Source organism: Schistocerca piceifrons, chromosome 2 (assembly GCF_021461385.2).
Source record: "Schistocerca piceifrons isolate TAMUIC-IGC-003096 chromosome 2, iqSchPice1.1, whole genome shotgun sequence".
NCBI classification, from domain to species: Eukaryota; Metazoa; Arthropoda; class Insecta; order Orthoptera; family Acrididae; genus Schistocerca; species Schistocerca piceifrons.
Genome location: NC_060139.1, coordinates 455,555,208 through 455,579,713, shown reverse-complemented (window position 1 = coordinate 455,579,713; position 24,506 = coordinate 455,555,208). Strand labels below are relative to the sequence as shown.

The 24,506-nt window shown below is 37.8% G+C and overlaps 1 protein-coding gene across 1 annotated transcript; it reads right to left on the bottom strand.

Moving 5' to 3' along the window:
- Positions 1–1,280: 1,280 nt before the first annotated feature.
- On the bottom strand, positions 1,281–12,472 carry LOC124776524 (UPF0547 protein C16orf87 homolog). Its single transcript, XM_047251553.1, has 2 exons — positions 12,252–12,472; positions 1,281–2,852 (listed from the first exon to the last, which is right to left on the bottom strand). The coding sequence occupies exon 2, from the start codon at positions 2,700–2,702 to the stop codon at positions 2,223–2,225; it is 480 nt and encodes a 159-aa protein (XP_047107509.1). The 5' UTR covers positions 2,703–2,852; positions 12,252–12,472; the 3' UTR covers positions 1,281–2,222.
- Between the last annotated feature and the right edge of the window lie 12,034 nt (positions 12,473–24,506).

Here is a 24,506-nt window from a genome sequence, read left to right as displayed (position 1 = left end):
TTAAGCATACCCAATGCTGAGACAGTCATGACAAACATATTGCAAAGGCAGTTCAGAGGTCAAGGGCAGCTATTATAACAAGATACTTTTTGATTAAAATTTGCAGTGATTTTTACACATTAACTGTTCTTCCCTTCTGTTATGGAATGATAGAATGAATACTTGGCTAAGATGTTCACCAACGTAGGAAAACCGAGTGCTACTTACTGTAAAGGTAAATGGCAAAGTTGCAGACAGGCAATATTAAAAGGCACACACAAGCTTTCGGCCTCTGCTTTCATTGGAAAAAGAGAAACACACATTTATTTATACAAGCAAGCACATCTCACACACATGACCACCAACTCCAGCAGCTCAGGCTAGAACACCTGAGCTTCTAAAGTTGGCTGTCACATGTGTGTGAGATGTGCTTGCTTGTGTGAATGAATGGTGTGTGTTTCTCTTTTTCTGATCATGGCTGACGTTAAATGCTTATGTGTCCGAAGGCTGAGGCTGAAAGCTCGTGTGTATGTGTCTTAACTGACCAATCTGCAACTTATAGTTTGTAACCTTTATGGTAAGTAGCAATCTATCTTTTCCTACACTGTTGATATTCCTATCTGGAGTTTCCATTGTTTGCTAAGAAGTTTAGTAATTCAACTCCAGGCTACACCAATAGCAATGGTAAAAGCAGTAAAGATACCAACCATCTGCCACAACAGTGGCTGACCTAAGTTCGAATTCTGTAGTGGAAACTGCGTATGCTGTGCAGTCTTCAGATGAAAAATCTAGAGTCCATTTGTAAAGTCAACCAAAGCTGTGCAATCAAAATTTAGATAACTGGATGTATTTGCTGTGTCACACTTAATCCAACATTTGCTGAATTTGGTTATACAGAAACATCACCTTTGGCATTAAATGGTGACTGCTGGAGATAATTACCTCGATATCTGAATCTGTACATTTTGCAGTCTTGATCACATTCTAATTTTTTGAACAGTGTTGGCTTTCCAGCCATCACTGGATTTATGACGACGAGACACTGATCAGCTCATTTATCAACTATGCATCCTCTGCATCACTGTCTTTTATAAGCTCTGGTGGTGACTGTAAAACCAATTATCTGCTCAGATAAATTAACATGTGAGCAAGACTGCAAACTTCACAGTTTACAGGGAAGTTATTCAAGTATTTGCAAACAAATGAAAATAATTCTGGAACACAGAGTAGAAAATGTTAAAATCTTGTGGACATGCCCTATTTTAGCTTAAAGTGGAAGGCAATAAATCATGAAAACAATACAATGTGCAAATATTTGTAATTTGTTCACAAAGAATTTTCGCTATACACTCTTCTGAACTTACAATGAAGACTGTTTCATGGATATGATGTACACACAACTGATTATTACAATAGTCTATTCCAGTAAAAATTGTTTGATGGTATGAAAATTAATTTCAATCTGATATATCGACTTGACACTGACATACAACAAATCTGATATAAACATTTTAGCACACAATCATCAATTTATATGACAACTTTGAAGTAATAAAACGTGTAATTTTGTCAGTTAACAAGTGCAGAGGCAACACAGAAATGAAAATTATAAATCTGTAAGTAGCAATATATAATCCAGTAGTAAATGTCACAAACGGCAGTAAACACTTCACCTGTGCTTAGCACGAAAATTAAATTTCATCATATTACAGTTGTTTATACAATTTAATTGGATATACTCTCTAATGGATACCGCTGTTTGTGCTTCAGAATGAAGTCCAATAAAGGTTTAGTGCTACACCATTACAAGCCCTGATAACACAGCTATGCTTCCAAATACTTGCAAATAAGAAAAGGCAATACTATGTTGATCAGTTGTAGCACTTTAAATATAATGAGAGAACAACTGCAAATGTTTATTCTTCAGTTCAGCATTCAGTTACTATGGTCAAAAACTTTTCAGCTGAATGTTTTTGGTGTTATTAAATGAATCACACATGTGGGTGAAAGAAACAAATGTAAGGAACATCAGTGACTTATTAATCGAAAAGCAGATTTGCTGCTTGAATCAAAATATGGTTACTGCATACAGTTCATAATTACTGGAGGGCACAAACTGGTTTCAATTTAACCCTGTTTGAAATCTAAGAAACAAGGGAAGCAAAACTGTGAATCGTTCCCCTGTCTACGAGATTACTATAACATATAAATTCCTATTACATCACAAAATGCAAATCTAGGAATTATACTCTCCATGATGTTACACCCATTTTTCGGTTAATTTCAGAGAGAATAACAGAACATTTGAAGCCATTCTCTGGTGAAATTATTTGTAAACAATTGTCCCTATCATCACTATCCTGTTCTGTTCTGAAGTTGCGTTTCCGCTTCCTTTTGAGATGCACAACATCGTCATCTGCACCAATCTGTTCATCACTTTTGCTCTGTGACTGGTCAGCAGAAGTACGCATACTGCGCTTTCGTTGCTGCTGCTTCCTTGTCTCCTTGTCGTACTCCAATGCATCGTAGTAATTAGGCTTCTCTCGTTTTACCCTTTCTGTACGGCGACGGGTAATGCTTGTGCCATCACCCTCTTGTGCAGCATTTGATCGCCTTCCAACAAATATATGTCCACATGCACATGTCTTTGATGCAATAGGTAGCTGCATGGAGCACTTGGGACAGCTCTTGGCTATCATCTTGTGTTTCGGAACTTTCCTCATTGTGTCACTTTGTTTACGTACATGGGTCTTCAGAAGGCCGAGAGCATGAATTTTAGTTTACTCCACTCGTGCATCGTTTACTTCGTGTCAAACTTATCTGCTTCAAGTTGTTAATTACACTGAATGTGTGAATGATCAATTATAGCATTCCTGAAAAGAAAGAGACAAAATTGTTGAGCTTCTACAAAGTATGCATGATGTTCATCACAAGTATCAAATAGTGAACATAATCTACAACTAAAATGCTTATGTGTCTTCAGGAGTGATCCTTTTATAGCGAAACAGAACATGGATACTGTCAAAATAAAACAACATCCATGGCTGTATCTATGCTGATCATGGCAATGGCGAATATAGCTGTTGTTGAGAGCTCTGTATCTGAGACTTTTAGCATATGAGATAAAATAGGGAGAAAAGGATGCTTAAAAAAGTTAATACAAGTTCCTGCTGGACTGTGACAGTTTTCCCATCGCTCCTCCCATCACCACCCCTACTGCCAACTTTTGGTGTCACCAAGCTCTAGATTGGAAGATAATGATTTTGCTGCAAGTTTGGGAAGTCAACGGATATGAATGAGAAATAAAGGTTACAGTAACACACTCACCTGTATTGTAAAAAGAGCATGCGAGTCTATACACACGCTCACAAATAAAAACTGCATCGGAGTCTATACACACGCTCACAAATAAAAACTACAAACTATTAGTACAGAATTTGTAAGAAGATATGCTGAAATACTGCAGCAGATCCCTGCAGCTGACTGAACAGTAAAAACTGATAGGTCAGCTACCCAGAAAAATTATATGAACATGTGGGTCTGTTATTTTGGACATGGTGTGAAAGAACAATGTAACTGATTCGCCTCGATGGGCAATGAATCCACCACTTTCAGTGCAGATGCACAGTTACATCTGACCTCCTGCGGGAATCTCAAAGTAGAGTGTATGGAGGACATGGACACGGACTGCAGGCAGGTGGTACTAGATGAAATGTGGGTCAGCCAAGAGGCATGCTATTGCAATGAACACTGTGTCCGGGTGACGCTGTGGTTGATGCAATTGCCTAGTAAGAAAGAGATCTTCAGTTCGAATCCTTGTCTGGCACATATTTTCACTCACCATTCAGCATAAAGTCCCGATGCAGCTCATATCCATAGTCTCATTTTCTTTCCTTTCTCCTCCCCCCCACCCTCTACCTTCTATTTACATAACACTCTGCAAAACATTAAAAACTCCTTCCTAATACTTCAAGTTGGAGTCCAGACAACTCACAAAATTTTAGAAGGTAACACACATCTCTCTTGTTGTTCCCCAGGTAGAACAACTAATTAAGCTTGTCGAAAAGAGCACAAAAAAATTAATGGAAGATTAAAGATGTAATGACAGATGAAAGGGACCATCGAAAATTTAAATGTAGCAGTTTTTTTAATTCTTATTGCAACTGATGTTTGAGAGCTGAAAGGTGGATCTTACACTATTAATACCAATCAAAAACAGGGTTGCACTTGAAATGCTAAAGTGCTCTTTAAGATCTTTGGTTCTTCATAGAGCATTTATTGTACTGAGGAGCAAATGTGACTTGTGATACACTCAGCAACTCTTTTATATCTTGTTGGAGGATTGAAAATCTTGTTTCTAATACACACTTCTAATGACATTTGTTAGCGGTACAGGAGAGCTGCAATGTCACAATAGAAAATTAATTAATGAAATGTCTGATACAGACACATTTTGATCTGTTTGATCCCAACACATATCAATAACTGCATATCGCATAGTTAGCCACACCAACCAGAAGACTTGTTTTGATGGTGTTTCACAATTTTCTCAATTCTGACTGTTATAACATTAGAGTAGAATATGTCACAAACTCCGCTAATCAAAACATTCTGTGTTTCGCATGTGTATTAAATATGTGAGTAGATTTCTGATTATAATTTTGTGTGTGATCACAGATACCAGATAGGTCTAATTCAAAATTACTAGATCCTAATAATTTTCTGTTTCAGTTGTTTTCGCATTATCTTTCATGTGTCAAATGTGAGTATATAGTAATATAATGTGTATTTTTGGACATTTGTGATTGCTGTGAAAAATTCTCATTATGTCACCAATTTTAAACTTAATTTGTGTTTTTTTAGACACTGTTTTTGAACAAGGATACTGTTGCCAAACATTCCCCAATTTCACTGTATATTTATATGAAAAAGGGATATTGTTTCAGATAATTTGTTGGCACTTTCAACTGCTTATGCTTTATACAATTTTAGCAGCAGAATATTCATAAAAAAATCATTCATCCCTAATTCCTGTGCATATCTAAATGAGTAAATGCATATTTCTGGGAATTTTCTGAATTTACAATTGGGGCTATATCAGCATTTGTGACTTACAGCTATCGTGTCACATATTACAATTAACATATCATTATATTACTTTTCTCTTTTAACGAGTGTACTGTGTCAGAACTTATCTTAAATTAACGCTATTGCACCATCCCATGCCTAGTGGCCTAATTTCAGAAAAGTTCCCACAGGACCATCACGGATATTATTGAAATGTTGTGTGAATGTTTGTACAAGTTCCCAATTAACATTGGTAAAGTTTTACTATTTCCAATTTAATACTTTCAGAGTTATAGTCATTTGTTTGACCCCCATGGCGGAGCTATCAGCTGTGCACCAGTGTCTTTTCAGCCACTTTATGAGACACAGTAAATTTTACCTTCTTATATCTCCACAAGCAACAACAGGATACACATGAAACTTTGCATGTAATAAGGTACCAATATAAGGCCTTATATTATAAAATGTCATCCTCCTACTGCAGTCCAATAGGTTACAAATTGAGGACAAACATGAAATTTTTTTCTAAAAATATAGAAAATGGCTCTTTTAAACCATTTTAATTAAAGAGACCATGTTCTAAACTATATTTGGTTTTGAAATGTGAGCATATGAGGTCCTAAAAAAGAATGATAAGGTGGAGGTGCACTGAAAATGGGCCCATATGCCACCTAATATTCCACTCTCTTTTGTAGCTCTAATAATCTGAGGCAATCACATTTGAAACATTTAAATTTTTGAGTCCTGTGTTACCAAAATTTCTTCCCAAACAATCCCATCAGTGACAACATCTGACCAGCAGTACAAATTTACTCCTGACATTTACAGCAAATTAATGAAACCTGTATAAAATTCAAGTAACTTGATGTAAACATAAGCTGAGGATTATAAAATAGACTACTACTAGCTTTGGCCTCTCAGCTTATAGAAACATGTCATCTGCTTGAACCCCTTATTAGTTTTGGGAACCTATGGCAAAGAAACCCGCCCATGGCAGCTGTTACACCTAGACCTATTCACCCTGCAGCAAAGATGGGCATTTAGAGAGTACTGCAATTTAAAATTTACAAGTCCTGCCTCTACTGCTGGCAGGTGGTGCTATGATATTGGTATTGGTCCATAACAGCAGTTCATTCTGAGATGATTATTTTTGGTTGATTTGGAGAGAAGGGAATATTAATCCTAACAATTAATTTTAATCCCCAGCCTGTCTCATTCCGCATGAAATGAGCCAGGAAAGTAAAGATTTAGGCATGTGAATGGACAAACAAAATATAAAATGACTTGAAACTCATTTTTACTGTACTCGAGATATTTAGTTATGAATTGTGCTCCCAAAGGTTGTACAATAATGTGCTCCAGGAACATCAAGAAATTTTGTTATATTGGCCGAAATGATTTGCTTTCTGTGAAACAGATGATGCAACAATGAGCAACATGCTATGAAACAATAGGCTTCCTTGGTATCCTACACTGAATAATTTTCTCACATAAGCTTTGTTTCAAATTCTTTTCTCTCATCTTGAAAGTCACAGGAACTGCTGTCACACCCATGACGGAAAAAAAAGGAGAAGAGAAGATAAAGTTTGTATCGTGTTTCAACAAGTATTTCACAATTTTTAAGATTCTACAAAAGTCAGGTTAAGAAAATATAACTCCTAATCCTATTAATTTTTCAGAATAACTGTATTTTATTGAAGTGTGACAGTAATATACATCATCACAGGTGTGGCAATATGCACACATTTTTAAAGATATTTCACCATAATGAAATACCAGCATATAAAATTTAAAACAAGTTGTTTCTGTTCATGTGAAATCTTAAACTGGTGAAATACAACATAAATACAGGTCTGCTTACATTAAAAACATACATAATTTATGTATCTTGCATTCCCAGATAATGTTTTTGACAGAAAGAATGAGAAATCTGTAGGATATGAAGGAAGATCCACTGAAACATGAACACTTCAGAAAGGAGAGAGAAAGGGACAAAATGAGAAGAAAGAAGCATAGATAGGAACTGCTGATGAACAAACAGTCTACTAAGAAAGAGAGAGAAGGATAAAACTAGATAAAGGTTGTGTAGGTAAAGGAAACATAAAAATATGGCTGGGATGAGCCACACCAGTGGCTAGGGTCTTACAAATGTTCTCAAACATTAGGCAAGGCTGTAAATAAGGCAAGAAAGTCAGTTCCAAACACTCCAAGGCAACAGACTGCTGCTGTTAGGAAACAAGATTAACGACCTGGATCTTACTGGAGAAAAAAAAAAAAAAAATGTTAAGATACTCCCAAAGGGTTCAAGATGTTTGTCAACTGAAACAAAAAATGAATTAATTGAGTATTTTTGTCAAGATGGTGATAGCTGTGCTACTCCTGGAATTCATGATGTAAAATCTGTTAGAAGACCCTCAGAAATGGAAAACCAAGAACAAGTACAGAAGTGGCTTATGGTTATGACTGTTGGTGAGGCCTACGGGGAATTTAAGACTATGAATTCCAATACTCAACTAGCAAAGTCGACATTTTATGAACTAAGGCCAAGTCATATACTACCAGTGTCAGAAACATGTCAATGTGTGCATACATAAATACTATGCAGATTTTAAATTTCTAACGGAAAGCATTTCACATGTGATTCCAGATTTTCCTAATTCTACCAAAGAATTGCTTTAGACACTTATTTGTGATGTATAAAATTAGGATTGTATGATAGGAAAATGCAGAAAGTGTCAGCGTAATTTCTCGTTGCGGTTGACTAATGAAAACCTAAATAAAATTCTGTCGTGGAAGGAGTGGCAAAGTTAATGGAAAATACATGAACACTGGAAGCAATCACTGAAGCATTACAGGACAAGATGTCAGAATTTAAAATGCATTTCTGGGTAAGAGATAAACAAGCCAAATATTCTGCATCTTTTAAGAAAGAGCTTACAAAGAATGCTGCCATGCAATTTGACTTTGTCGAAAACTTTTCTTTAATGTCGTAAGATGAAATTCAGGTCACACATAGGAGCTGTAAACTAGTAACATTATTTCCAAGCTGTGTATGGGACAGTCTAATGGTACTTATTATGCAGTTGGAAGTGATTACCTTTCACATGACAGATTTGCCGTTTGGAGCTTTCTTGGAAAAAAGATAACAAATCTAAAACAGTCGAATCCAAATTTACAAAAAACTCAAGTTTCCTGGAAACTGCACTGCACACGCAAAGAAATTTGCTGTTTATACTAGTAATAAACTGAATGACATTCATGTTCTCTTCGTAGCAGTGGAGTAGACAAGACGAAGGAAACGTAGTTAAGGTTTGGGGAAGATGTCATTCCAATTCCTCAAGTCCATTCTAACATTATTTTAGAAATTATGACAGTCGTCATATTTTAGCTTCAGAAACATTTGGAAGTGAAATGGCATGATATGAAATTCCGTAGATCCCTAAATCCAAGAAACAGCTAACATTTTCTGATGTTTATTCAGATTCTGAGAAGTGCAGGCAACCATAAATCCAGCTATGGAAATTAAAGCCGGAACCTTTCTAATCATTGCACTTCAGAGTGACAGGGGAAATGGACAGAATTTTGTTTCTGTTTGCCAACCAGAGTGTGTGGCCGATGAAATCACGTTAATGTGTTTAAAATCATATGAGAAAGAAAAGAAACTCTTCAGAGTAATGAAAATAACATTTCGGTTGGTTGTTTCTTTCTGAAAGATTGTTGCTAAAATTTTGAATCATCTTGAATTTCAAATGAAAGGAAATCAAGTTTTTGATTGTTTTCATAAGAAAGTTCAGTGATAACAGAAGTTGTGCTATTGTTTTGAAAATAATGTTACATTCTTTCTTATATTTTAATGGCTAGTTAAAATAGTTTTCAGTTTTATGCACTTATTAATTCATTTACATATAATCATTCAACATTTTCCCTGTAAAGGGAAAGTGTTACATTGTACTCCTGAATTTTGTCACACCCATGACAATAGAATCAGTCTTCCACAATCGCAAGTGTATTTGCAAGTGCAAGTGTTAGTGCCAGATTCAGCTGCTAAAATTGTAAAATTTTGCATCTAATTTCTTAGTCACTGAAGCTGTCCACAACAAAAAGTTATGGTTTTTGAGTAACATAAAGGTTTTTGTTTGTAAATGTGGTCTTCACTTTGTGAAAGTGTCTTCAACATTTTTCATTAGGCCGTAAATGGATGCTTGACAACTCAAACAGCATGGTCAGCTTAATAATTCTATCAAAATACTGAGGATGAATGACAACTTCCTTCTCCTTTTTCTACTTCTGTATTCATTACATGCCCTAGCCAGGTGCGCATTATCCTTAAATTTATAAGGTGCATCAGATTTGAAACATACGATTCTATTTTATGGAAATTGAACCCCATTGTTATAGACTTGGACTGTAATGGATAGTAGTGTGTTGGTACAAATGGGGATATGTCCTCATTATCTGATCACTCCCTTTACGATGTTTCCAACATTTGGCAGGTTGTCCCCTTCTCATCCCTCCAATAGTTCCTCTACACCTTTATTCATCAAGTGTGTATATGAGAGAACAACCTTGCTGGAACTGAGGGTTTTGTGTAATTCAGCCACTACTGGTTAGTCACAAAGAACTTCCTTTTTCGGGATCTGACAGGCCTGTCCTAACATAACTGTTTCAACTAAACCACAAACCAGGCAAATTGGAGCATGAAACTTCCTGGCAGATTAAAACTGTGTGCATGGCCGAGACTCGAACTCGGGACCTTTGCCTTTCACGGGCAAGTGCTCTACCATGTGAGCTACCGAAGCACGACTCACGCCCGGTACTCACAGCTTTACTTCTGCCAGTATCTCGTCTCCTGCCTTCCAAACTTTACAGAAGCTCTCCTGCGAACCTTGCAGAACTAGCACTCCTGAAAGAAAGGATACTGTGGAGACATGGCTTAGCCCCAGCCTGGGGGATGTTTCCAGAATGAGATTTTCACTCTGCAGCGGAGTGTGCGCTGATATGAAACTTCCTGGCAGATTAAAACTGTGTGCACGACCGAGACTCGAACCCGGGACCTTTGCCTTTCGCGAGCAAGTGCTCTACCATGTGAGCTACCGAAGCACAATTCACGCCCAGAACTCACAGCTTTACTTCTGCCAGTATCTCGCCTCCTGCCTTCCAAACTTTACAGAAGGCAAAGGTCCCGAGTTCGAGTCTCGGTCGTGCACACAGTTTTAATCTGCCAGGAAGTTTCATATCAGCGCACACTCCGCTGCAGAGTGAAAATCTCATTCTGGAAACATCCCCCAGGCTGTGGCTAAGCCATGTCTCCGCAGTATCCTTTCTTTCAGGAGTGCTAGTTCTGCAAGGTTCGCAGGAGAGCTTGTTAAGTTTGGAAGGCAGGAGACGAGATACTGGCAGAAGTAAAGCTGTGAGTACCGGACATGAGTCGTGCTTCGGAAGCTCACATGGTAGAGCACTTGCCCGCGAAAGGCATAGGTCCCGAGTTCGAGTCTCGGTCGTGCACACAGTTTTAATCTGCCAGGAAGTTTCATATCAGTGTACACTCCGCTGCAGAGTGAAAATCTCATTCTGAAATTGTAGCATACTTTTTGAAAATTAAACAACAACTTGACAAGAAATTTCAGCTGTTTCTCATAAGGTGCAAAAGCTAAGGCAGCCCTATCCTCAAGATGGATTTTAACTCTACAGTGCTTTACTAGGCATAGTCCATTACTTGCAGAATGGCCTTGTGGAAAGCACAAGTAGCCTTCTGTCCCATTTGCAAAGGTACTATATGTCTCCAGGCTAACAAACTGAATAACTAAAATACTTGAGAGAAATAGTAAAAACCTGTATGTTTCAGTTAATTCAAAATAAAAAAAACTTGCTCCAACCTATCACACATCCACTTTACCACAAGTGAAATTTGCAGCAGCAAAGCAACTGGAGAACTGCAACAGGATATAGGTTTATCATCATACATTTTCTAGTTGAAGAATATTGTACAATTAAAGAAGAAATTCTGAGAAGTAGAATGTATCCGTAAGAAGAGCTCTGACTGCAACAAAGATAAATGCTACAAGCTACCCATGGTAAGGTGAAAATTAGAACAACTGACAGCAAGCATCCTCAGAAGTATAACATTAATATGTTTATTTCTGACATGTTTCTGTAACTCCCCTCCTAGACTGCTTGCTGTCAGTAACTAACAAAACAGTCTACCAATGAGACACTAAGAAACAGATGGAAAAATGTTGAATAAACCCAACTTAGTTTCCTCTTACTTTCATTGCAATAATGACTGATCTGCAACATGTGTACCCTAAAACTATCATTGCAATGTCTGTCATATACAAGTTCCAACAAACACGGATATGACTTCACGACTTTATAGTTTTTTAAATTATGTGCAGTACTCAAAACTCTGTCAAAAAAGGGTATCAGCATATTATCTGGGATATACTGCAAGGTAACCACTCACACAGCAGTGTCACTGTAATGTAATGGTCAATGCTTATTCTTAATAAAACACTTTTCTCTAGGTACTGTATGTTAAGTCACTACTTCCACTTATTCCGTCAGTAGTTCCTCCATACACATAATACATGAAAACAAATTGGTCTACAGCATGGTAATTCCCTCCTACTCCCATGAATCTTTGTAGTGGTGACACAATTAACCATAACGTAGCCTGAGATACACGTTATAATTATATTCTAAGGCGGCAGACCAAACGAGTTCCCTCAAACACTCGCAACTGCAAGGAAAATTAAGTACAGCTGTAGAAACCTTGCATTACTGTTACATCTGGGTGCATACTGTGTAGCCTACACGTATTTTACGTAAACTGTGAAGAATTTAAGGGTTATTGCAGGGGGGGGGGGTACGAGAAAGCTTCAAAAACAAATCGAATAAACCTGCAAATCAATCTTCTTATGTTAAAAATCTTGGTGCAAACAACGCATGTACAATGGCCCCAATAATGATCAATTTCATAAACCATGCCCTTAATACCCTGACCAAAAATGACAAATACGACTCATCGACGCTTACTGTACATAATTCAGAAAGAAGACAGTAAATCTTGCTCAGAGAAGCGCAATTGATCATGAAGTCAGCAGCATTTCAATTGCTAATTCACTTAGTTACAAAATCCTTCCGTTTACTAAATCATTCGTGACCAGAACGACACAAATCATAATAAAAACAAACTCAAGTCAAACCTTTCATTTTACGTGTTTACATGCTAATTAACATCGTCCAAGTGAGTCACTTGCCTCAAGTGGCTAAATCGTGACTCTTGTTATGCATAAAGCGAACAAACGACGTTTCCATATTTTCCCACTAATCGATTATATTCATGATACAACCGACGTTATTTTTGCGAACAATGCTAATACACGACAAAGACATCTCCATAGTAGCACCAGAGCTACGACCACATATATCTATAGAGTTAGGGTGAAACAGCGCCAGACAAGAATGCAGTTCCTTGTAAGAAATACACGAAGCGAAATGTCTGGTAACTCCACCGTGTTGCACCAATATTGGAAGAGGAAGACGATGAAATTTATTGTTACATATCAGTTAAAGACGAAAGGTAGTAATACTTTCACCCATGCGTACTTTAAAAATATATGTATGTTCCACATCTCCTCTTATAGACTAGTGGGTCGATATGGCCCAAACTTTGTACACATAGATATACTGTCTGGAAAGAAGCGCTGTGGGGGATGAAAGAGAAGTGTAGCCCACGACTCGCAAATACCTAGACTTTATTCATCCAGTATTTGATGAGAATGTGAGCACTTCGTCACTTGCAGCAAATAATAGACATAATTTCAAGTCTTTACGAAAGTTTTTGTCGCTGACACCCCCACTAAATGATGAAACAGAAAATGTTTATCGCGTACTACATTTTTGCTCTTTGCGGTAAAACTGCCAAATCTGGCTTGACGTTTTAATTTATTGCTTCTTTATTACTAACCCCATTCGTGACACATTTTTCAGACCGTGTCCACACACACCGCTGAATGTACCCTAAAAATTATATCTTTATAAGCGCTATAGTTCAAAAGATAAGGCGTCATAAACATTGAGCTGTGTGAAAACAGAACTGCTGAGAGGCATGTGCTAGAGATACAGGTGAAAATATGTGTACAAATATGTACGAAATATGTTATATGTGTTTGAAATACATGTGACACTTGAATATCCAGGTGAATTACTAGGTAAAAAGCTCCTCCCAAACCACTGGACCGATTTCAGCCAGACTCACTACACTTTTTACTTTCTATCTGGAAAAATATACTGTTGGGTAAGAACCACCATCCTCTTACTGGGGTGGGGATGATGGATAAAGAAGGGTGGGGATGGAGATGATAGAGAGACAGAGAAGGGGATGGTGGAGAGGGACACAGGTAGGTGGCAGGAAGTAATGGACAGAGAGAGGGTAGGACAATATGAACAGAACTGGGGGAGGTGGAGACCGACAGAAATAGAGCAAGCTGGAGATGGACAGAGAAAGGGAAGATGAGACGAATAGAGAGTGAAAGAGGAAAAGATGGACAGAGAGGTGAAAGTGGAGGAGATGGAGAGAGAGATGAGCAAGAGGGAATGGACAGAGTGAGGAATATACCTAATTGTGTTGGCAGTATAGTGGAAAACATGTTGGTATAAGGGCACTAGAGAAGAGTGGATCACTGTTTTTTAATTATAATTTTTTTTCTGCTTCCTCGTTGCAGTGGTAACACCATTTCCCGTCAGATCACCGAAGTTAAGCACTGCTGGGCTCTTGTAGCACTTGGATGCATGACCATGCAGGTTGCTGGGCGCTGTTGGCAAATGGGATGTACTCAAACCTTGTGAGGCAAATTAAGAAGCTAACTGATTGAGAAGTAGCGGCTTTGGTCACAAAAACTGAGAATGGATGGGAGAGCGATGTGCTGATCACATGCCCCTCCTTACCTGCATCCAGTGATGCCTATGGGCTGAGGATGACATGGTGGTTGGTCAGTACCATTAGTCCTTCAAAGCCTGTTCAGAAGGAGAGTTCTCTTCTGTTGTATTGTTGCTTATTAAGGATGCAAATTGTAAATTTATTGGGGTTGATATTGGCACTTACAGAAAAGAATCTGACAATAGAATATTTCAAAAATCGATTATGGGGATGAGAGAAGGAGTGTAATATCTCTGTATGCAACTGTGATGTTACCCCATTTCCTGACTAGAGACGAAGTGTTCGCTTTTAGAGACTGTATGATTAAAAAGCCTATTCGAGAAGAGTTGCTACATCACAAAGACATAAAGAAGTTTATAACTGTAGAGTATATCGAGCAAGGTGGCGCAGTGGTTAGACACTGGACTCGCATTCGGGAGGACGACGGTTCAATCCCGCGTCCGGCCATCCTGATTTAGGTTTTCCGTGACTTCCCTAAATCGCTCCAGGCAAATGCCGGGATGGTTCCTTTCAAAGGGCATGGCCGAGTTCCTTCCCGTCCTTCCCTAATCCGATGAGACCGATGACCTCGCTGTCTGGTCTCCTCCCTCAAACAACCCAACCCAACTGTCAAGTGGCAGAAAACTCCTTTGTGCTTTTACGCCAATGTATAGACTCTTTTATAGTGCTAATGCTGTGGCGCCCGACTTCACTGAAGACCTGATATTATCGACATGTTGTTTACAAAATTTGCTACATGACAGTCACTTTGAAAAAAAGGGTACTCCACTTTACACTGAGGTGACAAAAATCGTGGGATAGCGATATGTACATATACATATGGCGGTAGTATTGCATACGAAAGGTCTAAAAGGGCAGTGCATTGGTGGAGCTGTAATTATTATGTAAACTGAAGGTGGAGGGGAGGAGAAAGGAAAGGAAAAGGAAGAGCCTATTAATGTCAGCTGCATAGGGACTTATTCATATTCAGGTGATTCATATGAAAAGGTTTCTGACGTGATTATGGCTGTAACTCGGACATTACATTTCGGAAATCGTTAGGGAATCAAATATTCTAAGACCCGCAGCGTCAAGAGTGTGCCGAGAATTGCAAATTTAAGGCATTACCTCTCATCACGGACAATGCACAGATGGCCTTCGCTTAAAGAACGAGATCAGTGGCGCTTGCATAGAGATGTCAGTACTAAGAGACAAGCAAACCACAGAAATCAATATCGGATGTATGAAGAACATATCCAGTAGGACAGTGCAGTGAAATATGGCGTTAATGGGCTATGGCAGCAGACAACCGACCCAAGTACCTCTGCTAAAAGCACGACATCATCTGCAGCGTCTCACCTTGGCTTATGGCCATACTGATTGGACCCTAGACGACTGAAAAATCGTTGACTGGTCAGATGAGTCCTGATTTCAGTTGGTAAAAGCTGATGGTAGGGTTCGAGTGTGGCACAGACTCAACAAAGCCATGGGCCCAAGTTATCAACAAGGAACTGTACAAGCTGGTAGTGACTCCATAATGGATTGGGCTGTATTTACATGGAATGGGCTGTGCCCTCTAGTCCTACTGAACCCATCATTGATTGGATCTGTTCATGGTTCATGTTCGGCTACTTGGAGACCTTTTGCAGCCATTCATGAATTCTTGTTTCCAAACAACTATGGAATTTTTACGGGTGATATAGCACCATGTCACTGGGCCATGGAAACAGAGGATATATATATATATCAACAGTTATATATATATATATATATATATATATATATATATATATATATATATATCAACAGTTATATCAAAATAGAAACTTATAGCTGAGAACGAAATGGACTGTGTGTTTAACCTTGTGCAAAGAACAATGAACAGAATTTACAGTGAGTTACACAGTATTCTATGTGTCACATCCATGTAGTTTTAGATAACGAATAACTTATGGAACGGATGTTGTGTGATGTTAACTCAAAGTTCTACACAGTTACATGACGTTGGAAGTGAAAGCAATCCATGACAGCAGATTTTCATATGTGGTTTGTTGTACACACCTTATTTGGGTAGTAGGAGCAGAAAGTAAAGTTGTGGCAGTACTGAGACTAGGAAGGCCTTGACGTCAGACACTGGCATCTATGTGCTGGCAGTGTAACTGCCTACTTTATGAAACACTGCAAAAGTGATTCAACTTTTTGGTTTCCACATAATAATGCACAGATGTGCAGATTAACAATTCGGCGCTCGCCTTCCTTAAAGTATAGATGGCAGGGTGGCTGCTTCCATACCACAAATTACCAGTACACACTCGTTCTTTCTGCATGTCCTACCAGTTTACCAATCATACATCTAGTACTACCAGTTTCAAAATTTTGTGTCCTACCAAACTGCAAACTGTGCTGCAAGTTTCACCAATTTCCAGATCTAATGTTTCATCAACTTGTCAGTTGTATAACCAGTACTACCAGTTAATAAAAAAAGTGATACTGCTGACTCATACAAGACTATGCTGCTGCAAGGTCAACTGCTAGCCCTTTATAAACTGCATACATTTGTTCTGTTATTGGTTGATAAGGCTAAAAATAAATAAACAAAAAATATTATAGGAAACACACACACAGATATATATATATATATATATATATATATATATATATATATATATATATATATCTGTGTGTGTGTTTCCTATAATATTTTTTGTTTATTTATTTTTAGCCTTATCAACCAATAACAGAACAAATGTATGCAGTTTATAAAGGGCTAGCAGTTGACCTTGCAGCAGCATAGTCTTGTATGAGTCAGCAGTATCACTTTTTTTATTAACTGGTAGTACTGGTTATACAACTGACAAGTTGATGAAACATTAGATCTGGAAATTGGTGAAACTTGCAGCACAGTTTGCAGTTTGGTAGGACACAAAATTTTGAAACTGGTAGTACTAGATGTATGATTGGTAAACTGGTAGGACATGCAGAAAGAACGAGTGTGTACTGGTAATTTGTGGTATGGAAGCAGCCACCCTGCCATCTATACTTTAAGGAAGGCGAGCGCCGAATTGTTAATCTGCACATCTGTGCATTATTATGTGGAGACCAAAAAGTTGAATCACTTTTGCAGTGTTTCATAAAGTAGGCAGTTACACTGCCAGCACATAGATGCCAGTGTCTGACGTCAAGGCCTTCCTAGTCTCAGTACTGCCACAACTTTACTTTCTGCTCCTACTACCCAAATAAGGTGTGTACAACAAACCACATATGAAAATCTGCTGTCATGGATTGCTTTCACTTCCAACGTCATGTAACTGTGTAGAACTTTGAGTTAACATCACACAACATCCGTTCCATAAGTTATTCGTTATCTAAAACTACATGGATGTGACACATAGAATACTGTGTAACTCACTGTAAATTCTGTTCATTGTTCTTTGCACAAGGTTAAACACACAGTCCATTTCGTTCTCAGCTATAAGTTTCTATTTTGATATAACTGTTGATACTCCATGCATGAGATTTGCATAGAGAACATTGGTGTACATTCGAAAATACTGTTTCCTGGTCTTCATTCTATTCCCAGCTAAATGATTCTAAAAATCTGCTAGGCTTCCATTCATTGGCTAAACTGCTATTTCTAAGCATAGCACTAAGTGTTCAAGATTTAGTATACCAACAAAAAAAGACTCGAGACACACACATGTGTCGGATCTGTGATGACTGTAAATGGCAATGATGTAATATAGTTGAGACTTTTAGTTATACATATACTAAGACAGACTGGTGTAGGGGCCGAAACAAACACCTTCCAGGCAATTAAGACTGATAATTCGTTACACGAACTATAAAACAGCGATACTGACATGAATAGGTCTCTATTCGCCATTTCTAAGTCAGTATATGACACATTTGATGAACTTATATTTTTAATGTAGCATTTATTTATGGTGGGACAGAGTGGAATTCGATTCATCGTTGTATACTGCCATAGAATCAAAACTGTGTCCCACATGTTTATTATTATTATTATTATTATTATTGTTATTATTATTAATTTTTAGTAGTAGCAATAGTGGTTGTGTGTGCAGCTATCCCCCTCCCCCACATACACTTACACAATATTGAAGTACCTTACTTTTACAGCCATTTTGTTCAAACTTCGCATCTTACTTAAAAGGCAGCGTCATAGTGATTTTACATTCTGATAATGAACAGTTATGTTTCATCATAGCGACAGTTTATTTGTTGCACTGTGATAATTGCTCAGTGATCAAGGTGTTTGTGGAAATCATCTTAAATTATGGTAAATTACAATGGGAATGGAGTGCCTACAGAAAATACTTTGCTGCTATCAGTTTGCTTGCTGCTAAATTGTATGGATCTTTGTTTCGCAAAGCTGGACTGCAGTTTTATTATTTTTATTGTTATTATTGCTATTATTGGAACATATTGTAACAGTTCGCTCGTCTACTTTGTTAAGGCTTGTACAAGCCCATGACATAAATTGACTGATCTGGGAGCTGACAGTTACAGCTCTGGCAATAATTTCTGTAGACTGTCAATCCCACTTATATAGCGGTCGATCGAAGTGAACATCTGATCATATTAATACAGTAACTTGTTTACTGCAAAATCGGCCACATTCAAAAACACATCATAGACATATGTATTTTGACTGACCGAAATATCTGAAATATTGTTTGGAGGTTTCTTGTAGCTACAGACTCTATACATTTTTAATATACCCATTAATCATCTGTGGTCTGTGTTTCACTGTTATATTTTACCCTCAGTATGTTGCATTATACTGGAGATGAGAGAATTGGAATGTGTGGAACTGATTTTTGTCTTTTTTTTAGGTATTTCCTGTTGTTCAAACACAGCAAGTGTTCTGAAACCTTAAGAACAGCTCTTCAGGACATTGATACAGCTGAACCCTTTTCCACAGACTCAAGCGTTGTTACCACTTCCATGTCGTACTTATGGTACCAATTGCTCCATGCATCATCTTATTACAACAACATCGTAGTAAGGCACCATTCGTTATGGTGAGTCCATGCTAAGTTAATCTTTGGCGTTAACAGTTTGCATTGGTAGTTCTATAAATTTGTCTCATTTGAGCGTAAAGTATGCTTCGTGGTGACGTCTGGCATCTATAAAGACATCGAAGGTTACACCTTAGAAGATAAATGCGTCTTTTTTATAGTGTAGGTAATATTTTACTGTGTTAGATTGCAACAGGTGGCTGGTGGTTATATTTCATTGTGCTTACAGAAAATGCATCTATTCTTTGATGGGTAGTTAAAGTTTTTGTTTGTCTACAGTGGAGGCAAGGTCCCTAATCATGTTAAGGAAGGTGTGTTGTCTTAACAGCTAATGCCACCATCTTTTTCGCACTTGGATTATGGTCTATTCCACCACTTTTTACAGCTGGTCACATTTGACAAGGGTGATATGTGCACACACTAACGTCAGTTTCAATGCACTTGCAGTGCAGTTGTGCAGTATCTTTCTTCTGTGTATGTGTAGGATAAGCACTGTAGCTGTAAATCGAAGCTTAACACACACAATATATCGACCACACACAGCAAGAGACGATTCAATAGTGTCTCGATTCCTTCATTAAATAATTGAAGCTATAGACTGGTAGATAACAGGTTGTGTTCGATAAAATGGTTCTTTTTATCTTTAAGACCTAAAAATAACATTACATGACGGTACTGTGGTAATAGTCAATACTTTTGGCAATGACAGACTCAGTAGAAATGTATGGCGTCTAGGAACAAGCTTCAAAAATGTGTGTCAAACATTTAATGTGTGTGTGCACGTAAGGCAGTGCAAAACATGGTTCCTCGTAGCAATGGTTTCAATATCTTACCTGGAGTGGATATTTATGTCAAAAATAAGCTACAGCTACATAAAATAGCCAACACTCTGCCGCTAATTGTGAGATGGAAATCTGATGGCAGTCATTGATCCTGGTAATTACACATTTGCTATTCTTTTTCTGAAGAGTGTATTTTCATTTTGGTCTATTTCTATCAGTTTTCGGATTTGGTGCCTCTCAAATAACATTTCGCTATGGGGTAACACTACTGTGATTTTCCAGGGGGTGTTTTTGAAACTTAGACTTCTTAAAACGTTATTTTGATGCTTCTCTGAGAATTTTAAAAGTATGAATATAATATTTCTTTTACATTGCTTCAACCACAGCAGAAGTTCTATTGTACTAAATCACAAAATCTGCAGTTCTGATTTTAACCATCAATAGTACTGGTACAGTGTTCCAGTGCCTACTGTCACAGCTTAAACACTGGCCTGATCCCCTCATCATAGAGCAGAGGCCTCAAATGGAAGCAACATCATATGATTGATAAATAATACAGATACTTTTGAGCATTAGATTAATTATGGGCACTGACACAATGTCACAGCAGGGTATGTCAATGTGAGACTCTAAGGTTACACTGACACGAGGCATGTGTGTAAGACATATGTGACATTGTCAGATCATTCAGATACTTTTGGGCGAAAAACTTAATTTGTTATCACAAATAGCTGAGTACGGAGCTAGGATGGATAGCATACTGCCTGAATGCAATGGGAACCCCTTCATCCTTGAAGTATATAGAACAATCAAATTAAAATTGTTTGAAGGGTGGGTACCTCAACCTGGCAGACAGGATGATGACGTCAATGAGCACAGGCATGGAGGTGCAGGAGCAATGGAGATGGGGATGTAGGCACATTTCGTGGGACGTGGGGAATGTGGGGTCAAATGGCCTTGGCAGGATGTGATGATGTCAGAATTCTGGGAACAATGATATCATGGCCTTGATGCACTTGGCCAGGTGCAATAATGTCTGAATTCCAGGAACGGTGATCCTGAAGTCAGGGGTTTTGGCCAGGACGCCCAAGACCCTCTACTTATCATACCAGCAGGGTGTTCAACGAAGGTGTCCCTGCCTTCAAGATCAAATATCTCTAAAACTAAATTTTATAGACGAGCACAACAAATGGTTTGGTTATTGTGAAAGCTGCAAGAATTTTGTGCAGAAGTTTTAAATAGTTCGAAGGGCTGTTAACAGGTAGCTTTGTAACCACAATACATAGTGCCAATAAGGGGTGCGCCACAGGTAAGAGCGTGGAAACGCGAACAAAGGTTACTCTATCGAAAGAAGAGATTGAATTCCATTGAACAACATGTTTCTTTTGTAGTGGAGCCCTAACGAAAAGTCAGCTTGGCTGATAATCTAGCACTGATTGTTGGCCCCAGACAAACAGTAGAGGCTCCTGAAAATGCCGCCAAGGTTTCTGGAATTATTCAGCAAAATCCGAGGAAATCTGTCTGGAGAATTACAGCAGCAACTGGTCTGAAATATTCCAGCACACAGATAATACTGAGACAGAACCAGCAGGTATTTCTATTCAAAATCAAAAGCCATCTGGCCAAACCTGATGAGCTGTGTGCAAATGACTGACTTGGTGAACCAGATTCCCACAGTGATTAATGATGGAGGATTTGATGTTGGCTGATGTGGTTCACAGATGAAGCACCTTCCAGTTGAATAGGGTTGGATTTTGGGTTCTTTTGTGTGAAGTGAAACGACTGTATTCTCTAAAGTTACTTTTTGGGCAGCAGTCACAGCAGAGGTATTATAGGCCCTTTTTCATACGAGAAACAATCACTAGTGAACGTTACATTCCAAGTTCGGAGCAAGTTGTCACCACACAGCTAGCATGGTCAATGCAGGTTAATACCAGATCACATCTCACCAGACAAGTGTTTCACTTTCTTAATGAATACTTTGGGAATAGAGCCATTGCCTTGGGTTATTACAAATTTACTGGTGCAGGTATAATGGTACAGGCTCACAGCCTCCCCCATAACTCAAGTGAGATGTCTGATACCAACTTTTCTTTATGATCCAGATAGTTATCGGACAATTCAGTGCTTCCTAAGGCCTTGTATGTGTGTCTTTGTATGTATCATTCTGTCCTATTTGATAAAAAACTTGATATTCATTGTGAAGGCATGTGGAATGTTCTGGAAGGACTTGCATTTTCATAATTATTGGTGGATTGCTGTCATTGATAAAATTATGTACATATACTAAATTAAGTAACTAATCAAGAAACTGAAGTAATAAGTCCTTAGCAATAAATAACTAGTGACTGCAGAGATGTTAGCTCGAAAAATCAATGCTTCTAAATAACAAAATGGTAATCTAAAACTCCAGTAACAGAAGACCTCACTATCTTGAGAAACAGCTTAAAAGTTATTACGAAGTGATGTATTTTCATCTTTATTTATTTTTATATCTTCCTCTGTAATTAGCATTCTTTGTAATTACATTTATAATTAACTCTCCAACTGCTTACATCTCACATTTTTCCAATTTCCAGAATTTGAGGCCTTGTTTTTGCATTTTATGTATGTAATCGGAAATGGCATGAGCTCTGTAATACCATTGAATGTTACTAACCAAATCCAAACTATAATTAAGTACGTAACTAAAATAACACAAGAGACATTATTGTAATTAAAGTTCAGACTGATTTTCTTATGGAAAACTAAAGATATTACTACAAAAGATTGTCATTCAATGTTGTATTTCATACCTTATTTGGCTGTAACATCAGTTTCATTACGTTTTGCAAATTTTAATTATAACATCAAAATTGTACAAAATTAATAATGCTTTATTTTGGAAGATATTGTTAACATTCTATATAAAGCGATGCAGCAATGCTGCGATGCTGCAAAAAGTCAGTTTTGAAGTTACTTTTGGAAGTGAAAGTGTTCAGTGAAGTCTGTCTGTGTTTTGTTTACATGGAAAGTGAGCAGTTCGGATGTGAATTAATGTGAATAAATTTTGTGAAGTATGAAAATTTCGCATTCATTCATCAATGGACCAGGCAGAAGAACCTTAAGTAACATTCACAAGAATCATTACATTTGGTGCAGTTGAGCTGCAGTCGACGTTTGAAATGTGGAAATATGTTTAACAAGTGAATGTAAGACGAATGCCAAGCATAAATTGTCGTGAAAAATTTTGTGTTATGGATGCACAGAACGAATCTATGTTGCCGCATGGAAAGAGTTGGTGTGGATAAAAAGGACCAAATTCTCGGACAGCACCATCATCCATCAGATGAGTAACAGTTTATCTTTTTAATTAAAGAGTTATGTGACAGTGACAAACATTTGTGTGGGAAGTTTTTATATTTTATAATTTACCATGGCCGATCATGACAAGGTAAAAAAGTGAAGAAAAACTTGTAAGCAGCGAACCAATCGAAAACCCTTTGGACCTAGGATCAAGTATCAGTGAGCTATCGCCCAGTAGTAATCAAAGTGTAGATCACAGCTTTGGTGGAGAGGTTCCAGTGAAAATGTCACCACGTGTACTCCAACTGCACAGCGAAGAGTAGGTGGAGATGATTTATTAGTGTTACTAATGCAGCATATGAAAGAAGTGAAGGAACAGATGGGACAGATTAGGCAAAATACTAGTAAGATAAGGGAAATCCACGATGGTTTGGCAGCACTAAGAATTATTGTTGAGACAGGGCAGGGTGAACTCAATACTTGTGTAGGAGCAGTAGAAGGAAGGTTAGAAATATTAGAAACTAATTTCACACAAGAGTTGTCAAAAACGAGGAGAGATTCGAAAAACTAGATAAGCATGTAAAGTAGAAAATTCTAAACTTAAAGTAGAGGTTGTTCAGACTAGGAGAATCTGAGAAGAAAAAGTAGAAACTTACAAAAGGAACTCTGAGTTAAAATTTACAGACATTACCAATCAAATGAGTAATGTAGAACTGAAGAGTGATCAAAAAATAGATTTGAGTAAAAATAATGTAGATTTAAGTAAGAAAGTTGTAGAATTACAAGAGGGTGTAGCTCAAAGAAATTTTGGTAGTAATATTAATTGTGTATGTGGTGGCATACCTTTAGAATCCTCTCCAGGAGATGGGAAATTGCATCCTCTTGATTTTTCACAGCATTACCAGGATAATTTTAGAAATGACATGACTGACAATGTTAAGATTAAATTTGTTAGGCGATTATTGGATGGAGAAGCAATCTCACGGACCAATCAGAATGTTAATTCTGTAATTGTCATATGATGAATCTGAAAGAAAGTTTTTAAATAAGTTTTGGTCAGAATCTGAGCAAGCTAGGATTAAAAGTGTGTTTCTCAATGGTCGACTGTATAGGGAAGATGATGATAGCTTGAAATGTTTTAGTGAAAACCAGTTGAGGAAATTAGTGCACTTAGTCAAACCTTTTGATGAACTAATACAAATAGATGCCTTAAAAAGAAGATTACCGAAAAGAGTACAGTGGGAGTTGATTTATGGACCAGACGACTTCATAGATCAGTTCTTGAGGTATGCAGATAAGTTGGATACAGCCTTTGAGAGAAATGAGAGGTTAAGTAATGGTAGGTTTGGCAATCAACCATCTGGGGGTGGGGGGGGGGGTGGAATCAGAGCAGGAATCAAGGTAGGAGAGACAATGAAATAGAATAATAAT

Bases quoted from the DNA above. Each gene is read 5' to 3' on its own strand.
- LOC124776524 (XM_047251553.1), bottom strand. From the start codon at position 2,702: ATGAGGAAAGTTCCGAAACACAAGATGATAGCCAAGAGCTGTCCCAAG.